The sequence below is a fragment of the Notolabrus celidotus genome, chromosome 23, assembly GCF_009762535.1.
Source record: "Notolabrus celidotus isolate fNotCel1 chromosome 23, fNotCel1.pri, whole genome shotgun sequence".
Taxonomy (NCBI): Eukaryota; Metazoa; Chordata; class Actinopteri; order Labriformes; family Labridae; genus Notolabrus; species Notolabrus celidotus.
The window spans coordinates 7030634-7041886 of record NC_048294.1 but is presented as its reverse complement, the minus strand read 5'-3'; the positions used below and the strand labels follow the sequence as shown (position 1 = coordinate 7041886).

Sequence of the window (11253 nt, the reverse complement as noted above, 5' to 3'; positions counted from 1 at the left end):
CGCTGTTTAAACCAGAACACCGGCCGATCTCTGCCACGGCTTTTTGAGTTAAAAAGGATTTTAAAGCCGCGTTGAAACATCTTTGCTACTCGCGCTTATCTCCTCTCACGTGTTCATCCGAGATGAATTATAGAACCATCTAAAACATCGCGAGCTGAGTCTCTGTTGTGATACCTGCCGGTCCGTCTTCTTCTGTGGAGTCATCTGTGATGAATGGCATTCGTCTTTGACTTACTGCCCTCTACTTGTCTGGTGGTGTAGTGCATTTGTTTATTATTTCCTCCATACGTCACTTGCCTGATTTGCACAATCTACCCGGGGCTTCGGCCCTGCGGTCGAAACGCAGATAACAATGTGGGCACCTTTGAGTTCGGGGTAAAGTAGTTCTGGGGGTTGAAAGATCCCAGAACTCTTGGTCTAAATGCACCTGTAGTTCCTTGAACAGAAGTTCCTGGAATGAAAACTTCCTGGTAGCACCTAAAGAGGCCCTGTAGTGTGATTATTGACTATATATAGGAAGGACAACGTGCCTTTACTTCTACTGTTTATGGCTTAGAAGCAAAGAGACCGCGCTGACATATCGTACTGGTGTATCTCAGGCATGAGCAGAAGCAACCAACAGTAATCACTTTAATGTTGTGATGACAAGATTTGGTTGAGTTCTTCCTGCTTTGGAGTTATCAGATTTAGAGGTCATACTATAGTCCTCACGTGTTGCTCAGATATCATTGCTTGCAGAAGTTTGTAAGTATCTTACATGATTACTTTAGTGTTTTTGAATCATTTATGTGGGCTCGGTGATTGGAAGGTTGATAGAGAATAGAAATGTGAGCCAAACTTGAGCATTGTCACTTCATAGACTCAGTGTATTGGTTTTAGGGGACAATCTAAAGCACAACAGCTGGTTGTGCTTTAGCAAAAGATCAAAGGAATGATTGGACTCATTATACTCATACCCTATACTCATACATATTTTCAACTTCACTGACTTCATTTCCTTTATATTATCTCTTAGCGCGTCAACATGTCAGGCCAGGTCAGACTGTGCCTTCTGCTCTCTTGCAGAAAGGAACCTCCCCCACCCTCCACCCTCTCTATTTTCATGTTTCGAGCTAACTTGCCGCAGCACTTTGATAGACAAGAAGAGGAAACAGAAGTTGTTTCTCTCCTCGCAGAGATGGCTGGTGGTCGCCTGCGTTGCCCAAGCTGCATCTTCAAATGCAGTGCCGCGCTTTTTTTTTGGGTCTGCTTCTACGGTACGTACACCTCTGTTACCGTCTTCATGGGGTTTTGAAACGTATAGGTATGAAGTTTTTTGGCTTTATAAACTATCATGTGCTCAGAAAAGATAATGTAGGTCAAGATTGCACAATTGACTGGAAGTGCACAAGTCGTGTTAGGAAATGACGTGTCTCTCCATGGAAAGTGTCTTGAGTCGGTGCGTCTTGAAAAACAAAGTGACATTTGAATAACATCTGAGGAAGAAATGCAGCCATGACTTCAAAACTATTGTAGTTAAACAGATCTGGGGGCGGTCAACATGAAGTAACAAATGGAAGGCACCAATGTTTTAATGTTCAAACTTCACTTAAGTTTCTCTCCCCAAACAAAACTAAATATGCTAGATGTGCTCAAAAATGTTGGACATTTTGAGCTTTGGTTTCTTAGACTTTAGACTTCTATAACTTCAAACTAAAACAACATCAATATTCAAACAAAGTCCACAATCTGGCCTGTTCAAGGGGGGCCTTTAGTTCAGGGACGCTATAGCAACAGGGTTCAAGCCTTTCCTAATGGGAGCCCTTCTACACCTCGGTGTCCTGTATCTGCGTCATGAGGGGAGTGGGATGAGATGTGTTTAGTGGATGTGTGATGTCCTGTTCTACTGAGGTTGTGTGCAATGGCCCTGCTGTTTAAATGTGTGAGGTTTGGTGTGGTGAGACTGGTTATTTTTGAAGCTGTGGTGGTTATGTGTGAGTTTGGCCTCATTTTTAACAGATGACATGTTGTAGAAGCAGCAGCTGTAACAGTACAGGACAATGGATTGGATCATGCTTAGAGTGTAAATACTTTTGATTACAAGGCAAAATCTTATTGTGTCATTTATTTTTACAGCTCAATTTGACATTTTGGTTCTTTGTGTGTCAGCAAATTTTCTGCTGCATCTGCTGAAACTTTCCAACCTTTTCACAACCCAAGACCGGGTCGTCCTCTCTGTCCCTGTGGCTTCCTCTTTGCTCTTTCCTAACGAGGTTGGTGATATCGTTAGGTGTGTTGCTTTACTACGTATTTCAGTCATACACTTGACTGATAGCCATAACTAGACATACAGAATCTATTTCTTAATGCCTTAACAGGAACAAAGGAGGTGTGGTCCTTTTCAGGAATGCATCAGCTTTTCTGCTGCAGCTTCCTCTTTGCTTTTTTCTAAGCTGCTTGGTTTGGCTTTTCTGTAGTGTAATATAACAACACGGTTTATTCTGATAAATCTATGTGTGTTGTAGAGTTTATAAAGTGCATGGTGTAATTTAAACAGGAACAAAAGGGGATGTGGGTCTTTCCAGAGTATTTACAGAAGAAATGGAGGACGTGAGGTTTTAAAAAATGTCTCACTGCTCTATTTAAAGTTCACAAATGGAGGCCATTATTGTTTCAGTGTTGTGCCAATGCTTAGATATGAGTAAGCACAGAGCACTTGGTTCTTGTTGTATAGGAAAGGCTTGTGAACTTAGATTCACAAGGCATGTGAACATTACGTAAGAATTTACCATCACAGGCAGGAGCAGTGATCGAAAATGATCGTGAGCACAGGTCTGGGGGGGATTGTGGCTTTGCCTTTTTTTATACTGAGGTCAGTGTCTGAGGTCTCACTGTTTTCGCTTTCCAGTTTAGTCAACAGGCTTGTCAGTCGAACTACACCGCATTATAACTTTGACTCACACGAGTGTTATCTGATCCTCCTGATATAAATTATTATGATGGGTAACTCAAACTATAACTACGACCAAAGTCTGCTGTCATTCAAGAAAAAATTATCCTGACTGTTGAACCAAAAGCTGCACCTTGTTTGGCACGTCATAATGTCATATCATGTTTTAGTCCTGTTTCTCACAAAACTGTCACCATGTCACGCTGTTGGAATGCTTTGTGATCATTATGTACCTGCTCATGTCTATATCTATATATGTTTACACAAAAATGGCTCAATTTAGAACGTAATGATCTTTCCTTTGCATTTAAAAAAAAACTGCGTTCTTCTTGCAGCATCGTGAAAACCGTCTGCAGGGACGCAGATCTGGTACAACTAAAAACACTGATATATGCATGCCAGGCCGGTAGTCACCTGTAGACAAAGGCCTGTGGTGTTCTTTAGTGGTTATATAAATTTAGCAAAAATAACTAAAAATCTATTTCAACTTTTTTTTAACAAGTGCAAATATGGCTAAAAACATTGTTTCTCAAAACATAATTTTTGAAGAGTTGGATAAATCGTCTTCTGATAGAAATTTTTGTTTTGGGAAGTGAGGACAGTAAAATATTATATATATATTTTTAAAATAAGAATCAAAGAAAAACAAATTACAATTTTTTGTTGTTTTGAAAAGGGAGGACAGTAAGAAAAACTTTTTTAATTACATTTTGATTTTAAACTCAGAAATCTGGGATATTATGATTTTTTTTGTTGTTTTTTGGAAAGTGAGGACAGTTAAAAAAAAAATCAAACCTTGTTTTTCTTAAATTCTGACTTTAATAACAGAAATATAGGATTAAACTCTGAATCAAAGGAAACAATTGTAAGAATTGTTTTCTTTGTTTTGGGAGGCGAGGACAGTAAAAATTTTCTTTTACATACATTTTTTTTTTTTTTCATAAATTCAGACTTCAATCTCAGAAATCTTGGATTAAAATCTGAATTCTGAGAAAAACTCAGAATTCTAAGGTAAAAATCATAAACTTACTTTAATCTCAGAATTCTGAAATTTAATTCTGAGCTCAATGTCAGTCCAAGAGTTCTGACATTTCTTTTAGAGATCTATAAAGTCTGAATTCTGAGTTTAATGTCAAAATTCTGACTATAAAGTAAGAATCTAAATATGTTTTTAATTCTCAAAAACAACATTTTTTTGTTGTCCGTATCCTCTTCTGTAATTTTAGAAGTGAGAGCAGGATGGAAATTATTATTGTGAGGGTATTTCCTCAGAGTAGTCTTCAAGCCGAAGCTAAAACGGGGACTCTGTAAAACGTAACACCACTGTATATTACTTTCATTAAAAAATCCTTTCTGTGGTGTTAACAAGAAGGTTCATGGACATTATGACGGGAGCAGGTTTAAACATTACCCACAGAAGAAGAAGAAAAACAAAGACTCAGCTGTGTTACTCTGACTACAAAGAGAGAAAGACCCCTGGGTGCTGACGTAGATGAAAGTAACTGACCGACAAGTGTAAGAGAGAGATATTGAAAGTGGTGAGGAGAAACAACTTCCTCCAATAGTCGCTGAAAAAGTCAACTTATTAACATCACTTCAAAGGCAGCCAGCGATGTCTTTTGAACAGCTTTTTTGTTTGGTACATTGTATTTCACTTTCTCCTTGTTTTCCTAAATACAACTTTAGTTTATTTCATTAACAATATGGGAACAAATTTCACACCAATAAAGATTATACTTTGTCTCTGTGTTTCAGATGTGGAGGCTCACAGCTGTCAGGATGTCATCCATAAAAAAGTTGGAGACACTGTGGAGTTGTCATCATGCCTACCACCTGAAGATGTCATTGCGGCGATTTGGAGATTTAAATATTCACAGATTGCAAAAAAAAATGCAAATGTTGATGAAGGACAATTTAAGGGCAGATTAGAACTTCACCGCTCAAACTGGAGTTTAACAGTGAAGGACCTGACTGTGCAAGACTCGGGTGAATACAGTTTTGTGTCAGAAGTGGAAAATAGTTCCAGTCAAAGGCCCACGGTCAGAATCACTCTACAAGTTTATGGTAAGAAGCTTCTTCTTCTTGTTTTTCTATGAGCCATGTTTGTCATATTTGGTGGTGTAATAATAAGCATATTTAATAATGGAAAATGCAAAAGTTACACCTATATCTACCATTATCTAACCCTCTCCTTTAATTTTGATGTCATTTATTTTCTTAAAGTGTCTGAGATGCTTGCCAAAGCCTAAACACCATTAAGTTTTTTTTTACATTTGCTCAAAAAGAAAATGCTGCAGGCTATTCAAATAAAATATAACATTTGCTTTTTTTAATGATTTAAAAAAAAAAAAATTAAGTAATATTTGTATTTATTTTTCAAAACAAAAAACAATACACTGGTACACCACTTATACAACATAAATCAACAAACTCATCACATAAGACAACATAAACTACAACATACAATAATAGACATTAGACAGTAGGAGGGGGCGCAGTTCATTTACAGAAGATTCAATCACATAACATTCTTTTCCAAAAATTGCCTTATAAAGTTCCAGGGTCCTTCATCTCCACAGTCAAACTCAGAGAGGGATGAAGCTGCCCGTTCCATTTACAATAAATCCATGAATTCTTTTAACCAATGGTTGATGTTAAAGCAATTTGGTCTACATATTTACATACATCAAATCTCTTGAAAACTTCTCCAAATTTGGGATTGAGCTGCATATGTGAACGCAAACAACCAAAATGTTCACCCCAAATTTAATCAAATTTTTTCCTGCCTTTCCCCTGGTACAAATTTTGCAAGATGGCGATGAGAGAACAAAGAAAATACAAACAGCCAAATTCACCATAAGTGAGTGGGAGTGGGTGATGATGTTTATATGATGGGACCAGTGAGAACCCAGAAGAGGGACGGGGTGAATAAAAACATCGAAAGTTGAAAAAGGAGAAGAATTTTCAAGACAAGAGCAATGAAGACATGTACACTCTTATGTTTACATGTAGCATTCATTAAGATAAAGAAGATCAAAACATGTGTGAACAAACAGTTTTGGGAAATTTGGGGGCGGAGCTCCTGGATTTCCCAAAGTGCATGTGTGAATGAGGCTTTAGGACAGGAACAAAGTTGAACTTTATGTTAGTCTTTGATTTTGTGTGGTGTGGATTGTTTGTTCTGTGGGTCTAGTTCTGCTATATATGCATTTTATTGTCTTTCTTGTGTACACAAAAGTAATATTATTACTCTGTTCTACTCCACTCTTTCTTTCTGATCAGAGTCTATAACTGAACCGCCTGTTGTGATTGGTAACTCCACCTGGAACTCCTCCACCAACTCATGTACAGTTTTTCTGCAGTGCAGCTCAAATTCTGGAGGTGTCAGCTACAAATGGACTGTAGGGGATCAAACCACACATGGCTCCACGCTGGAGCACAACACCAGGGAACAGGATGGAGACACCAAATTCACATGCACAATATACAATTATGTCAATAAGATGTCCAAATCCGAAATAGTGAAGTGCAGCAGAGACCAACAAGAAATCTCACCGGACAAAAGTAGGTCCAGAAAAAGTGATTATACAAGTTCATAAAATGTGATGACCTTTTATTTATGATGCAATTATGATAACTGCATAAATGCATTCTTTTGCAGGGCTGGAGAACTTGTTCTTCATTCTCGGGATTGTGGTCGGACCTATACTGCTGATTGTCGTCATTGTCATAGCGGTTGTGGTTTACTGCTGCAAAAAAAGTAAAGCAGGTATGAAGTACTACATCATTATTAATATATATTACAGTCATTTCTACTCAACAGGATCAAACTGGAAGAGTGGAAGATGCAGTGTCCATGATTTCAAAAAATAATGTCAAATTTTGTTTTGTCTTCGTCTCAGTCCATCTTAAATCTTAAATGGGCTCGGGACCAGAGAAGTCCCTAACTTTCCTGGATCATGTTTACACATGGTTCCTCTTTGAATGGATTACAGTTTTCATCTACATTTGTGGATACAGCAACAAACTGTGTTCACAGACGAGGGTGTTTGAGTCATTTTGAGCCCCATGCAGTGATTTCCACTACAGAGTCATGTCTGTTCTAATGGCTTGAAAATTTTGGTCTTGTCCCTTTTTTTTCTTCAGAGATTTCATTAGATTCTCTGAATCATTAATTAACATTGTGTACTTTATATGTTGAAACCATAGACTGTATAAAATATGGACGTAGTATCCGTGACGTCACCCATCTGTTTCTGAAGAGCTGTTTTGAGGCCAGTCGGGGGCGGCAGCCATATTGCTGCTGTCGAGCCAGTGTGACGTAAAGAGGCGGAGTTGGAGCCTCCTAGCCAACAGCTACAGTGTTCCCACCTGTCAACCAAGTCAGCTGTGCCTCTCATTGGAAGACTCATAATCTCAATATCTTCGAAATTGCCGCATTAGAAAGAAATTCACCCCCCCTACAGTGTGTGCCGATAGAGAAATGAGCTATCCAGACTACACTCGTCTTTTGTACCAGGCTGTAAACATGTTTATTCTGCTGTAAAGATCGTCTTTTTCCCATTCATGTGTATGTGACTTCCGGTACTTCCGGAGCCAGCCTCAAGCGGATTCTCGATGAACTGCAGCTTTAAGCACTTCTGCATTGGACTCATATTTTTAGACCAGTGGTTGCCGCATGGTTGAAACCCCCAAATTCTTTTAATTTTACGCTCTGGAATTATTTCGTCACCCAGTCTCTGGCAGAGTGCTGAATCACTTCCTATGTTTATACTGGGCCTCTCTCATTTTAACTAACCTGTTGCAAATTTACTTGTTTTTAACATTACACACGTTTTTTTCTGTGTTTTGTTTTCTCTATCCTGGCATCTATCTATCTATCTATCTATCTATCTATCTATCTATCTATCTATCTATCTATCTATCTATCTGTCTATCTGTCTGTCTGTCTATCTGTCTGTCTGTCTGTCTGTCTGTCTGTCTGTCTGTCTGTCTGTCTGTCTGTCTATCTATCTATCTATCTATCTATCTTTTTTTCTTTGCACTATTTTCAATTGAATGTTTGCAAACCATCAAAATCAGTTTTTACAAAGATTGTACACACCGCCCCAGCTTTTTTTTGGAATGAGGGTTGTATGTGTGAGATCTTCTTTTACACATGATATGCAAATGTGAGCATGAAAATAATCAGATATGCTAATTTAACAAAGCTAAGCATGGGGATCACAGCTTGTTTATATCAAGTATTTTGCATAGGGGATCAAAGCACAACTTACTTTGTCTTTATTTTGCACGCTGTGACACTTTGATGCTTTAACCATCCGCTTCGACAAAACACCCTATGGTGACACTTCAGAGTGAAATGATCATGAGTGACCATTTAGTTTCCTGTGAAATATAACACATTATTTAAATTATTGAATAATATTTTGAGACACTTTCACTTTTTAACTGTTTCCGTGTTTCTTTATTGAAACTCACCAGCCGGCGGTGACTCAAACGAGCAGACCATCTATGCTGACATCACTGAAGTAGCAATTGAACAGGTAAGTTCATGTACTTCTTGTCACATGTTCATTTTCCTGTGCATTGATTTTAAACAGGAGTTAAATTATTTACCAGTATTGGTGTTTCTCATTTCTTCTGTCTGCTACTGTCTGAACTCCCAGGGGTCTCCATCTACCATGAAGCCATGCTCAGTGTACGAAACCATTGATGACAGAAACAACCAAGTCACACCTGGGGTAGGAATTCTTTTTCATAAATGAGACTGTATTTTCCTCGGTACACATGATTTTCATCACATCAGTCAAAAGATTATTAGTGAGTTATGCAGATTAGAATCACGACAGGGTGAGCAGGACCGTAATGTGAAGTGGGGACATAACAACCCACTCACTAAACATTATCTGGGTAATTACCTGGCTAACAGGTAAAGACATAATCAAGATGTCACAAAATATTGATTTGAGATCATTTATTTATTTTATAATTATTTATATAAACAGCTAGCAATGAAGAAAATGCCATAATTCGGCTTATGGTTGTGATCAGTAACTAAAAGATGAACTGGGTTGCACCAGCTCTGCATACGTTCAAACGTAGCCTTGCTTTAATGTAAGTTTGGTTTCACTCTACTAATGATTCAGGCGTTGCATCAGCTGAGATAGTTCCAACGTAGGCTTTAGCGACACCTTAAATTTTACACCTAGCTCTGAGTAGGTGTAAAGTCGTCTAAAAAGACTGGGGTCATGTCATCGTTCACAAAGATGAGATCATTTGGAGGAGGAGGAGAAGCACATAGTTTTACCAGCTGTGATGTGTCGGTGACGTGTTCTCCACGTTAGATTACATGAATCAAACACGTATGATGACTCTGATCTTAACTCACAATTTATTTCGTCATGAACAGAGATCATTTCCAGACATCTGTACAATATTAAAGTATTATTTATCATGTACAGTATGTTGTAGTTGATGATGTCACCAGTGCCACTCTTGTTATTTTACACTGTAGATGAATTGTCACCATATTAAATTGCTTTGTCATATTTTACATACCTTTCTGTTTCTGTTACAGCAGTTATAATACTGCATTTAGAAAAAGCTTATCATTGATTGGCCAAATTGAATGAAAACCTAATTTCTGCAACAATATTTTGGTTAGTTTGGACGTTACATTTTACTTCTCCAGATGAGTCTCTGTGGTGCAACCAAACAATGACACAACTTAAAGGCACTATGAGGAGTTTTTAACTGGCTGAGAAACAGACTGAAATTGATACTGATGCCTCTTTATGACCCTCAAAAGCAAACAAGACCATCCACAACAACACCGATACTTTCTCTGTTGTCATTTTTAATGCCTGAAACTGTTCTGAGGGGGTAGGTGTCAGAACAGATGATTGACATCTCGCTCTAGAAACACCCTTTTTTGGCTGTTTTCATGGCAAATAATCACACTGTGTGATAAATCTAAATGTTAAAGGAGGTTATTGTCTTAAGACACTAATTTTGAATTTACAGGACAATAGATAAGAGGTATCACTTTGTCCACAAGGGGGCGCAAGAATCAATACAAACCAGAAGTTCCTCACAGCAGCTTTAAGTAACAAACGTAACTACAAACAAAAGTAGTTCTGACTTGTGGTTTAGTGTGGAGTTTACACCCTAACTAAAGACACAGCTAGTGCAACAGACTACTGCTCTGATGTTTGGGGTCCAGAAGCTGCTCTTACATTTGTGCCCGCTAAATGTCATTATATCACAACCCTCAAAACAAGCCTAAGACTGAAATTGACTTTTTTGCCACAGTGTCAACAGGCAGAGGTGAAACGCGTCAGACTGCAGTGGATTGACAGAATCAAGTATTTCAGCACTTGAGTCATCAGTATGAAAGCTGGGTGATAATGTTTGTTAATTCTGCTTTCACCCTATAGACCCCATGTTTGGCGAATCAAATTGGGGGCGCTTAGCCATCCAACCAATTTCTAGATTTATAAGAGGTACCTGTGTGGAAAAACAAAGGATCTTTGACATTATGTTCCATGTTTTCAAACACTCTGAGGGGTTTTAAAATTAAGAGAGTTTAAAGAACAGTAGGTAACCTGACATGGCTGCTAACAGAAAAGATCCCAGTGTAATCAGGCTCGTCACATTTTCCCCTTCTTTTGTGAATTGATTGATTGTAAAAATGGACTGAAACCTGACTCTCTGTGACGCTGTGTTTTGCTTCCTTCTCATCCAGGCCCAAACGGTTTATGACAAAATCCAGCTGAATCGCATGAGGGCGCTCTCAGTGTCTCCCTACCAAGAAATCTCCTGAAGGGAATGATCTTTAGCGAGGAACACATTTTCTTTAAGTAACAGAGCAAGCGGGATCCATGGCTCAGAGCTTCATGTAAACAGAGAACAACCCTGAAATATCAAATGCTAGTCATGGTTTTGTATATTCATATTATACATGCGGTCTATTTCAAGGACCTGGAGCCAGTTTCTTTCAGTTTGCATTAATGTTGTAAATTCTGTAAATAAAGAGATATATTACAAAAATGGTGTGCATGTTTTGTCCTATAATCCCAGTATAATAATGATAATAATAAAATAATGATAATAATAACTTTATTTATATAGCGCCTCTCAAAAGAAATGACACAGCACTTAACAAACAATTAAAAAAGCAGTAGGCAGCAATTAAGAGCATATTATCATCCAACAGCAGTATTAAAACAAGCATCAAAGCAATAAACCATAAAATCAGTAAAAAGCACGTCTAAAATAATGAGTTTTTAAAAGTGATTTAAAGACGACAGTGTGTTGCCCTC

The 11253-nt window shown here is 38.1% G+C and overlaps 1 protein-coding gene across 1 annotated transcript; it reads left to right on the top strand.

Moving 5' to 3' along the window:
- Positions 1-1124: 1124 nt before the first annotated feature.
- LOC117807387 (CD48 antigen) lies at positions 1125-10981 on the top strand. The gene is made up of 7 exons (XM_034676662.1): positions 1125-1256; positions 4685-4993; positions 6212-6493; positions 6591-6698; positions 8414-8475; positions 8599-8673; positions 10677-10981. Exons 1-7 carry the CDS (start codon positions 1178-1180, stop codon positions 10752-10754), a joined length of 993 nt encoding a protein of 330 aa, XP_034532553.1. The 5' UTR covers positions 1125-1177; the 3' UTR covers positions 10755-10981.
- The last annotated feature ends 272 nt before the right edge of the window (positions 10982-11253 follow it).

What these genes read in the sequence shown, in the direction of transcription:
- LOC117807387 (XM_034676662.1), top strand. Translation starts at nt 1,178, where the DNA reads ATGGCTGGTGGTCGCCTGCGTTGCCCAAGCTGCATCTTCAAATGCAGT. An exon ending in AATCACTCTACAAGTTTATG is followed by an intron (nt 4,994 to 6,211) that starts GTAAGAAGCTTC and finishes CTTTCTGATCAG; the next exon opens with AGTCTATAACTGAACCGCCT. An exon ending in CTGCAAAAAAAGTAAAGCAG is followed by an intron (nt 6,699 to 8,413) that starts GTATGAAGTACT and finishes GAAACTCACCAG; the next exon opens with CCGGCGGTGACTCAAACGAG.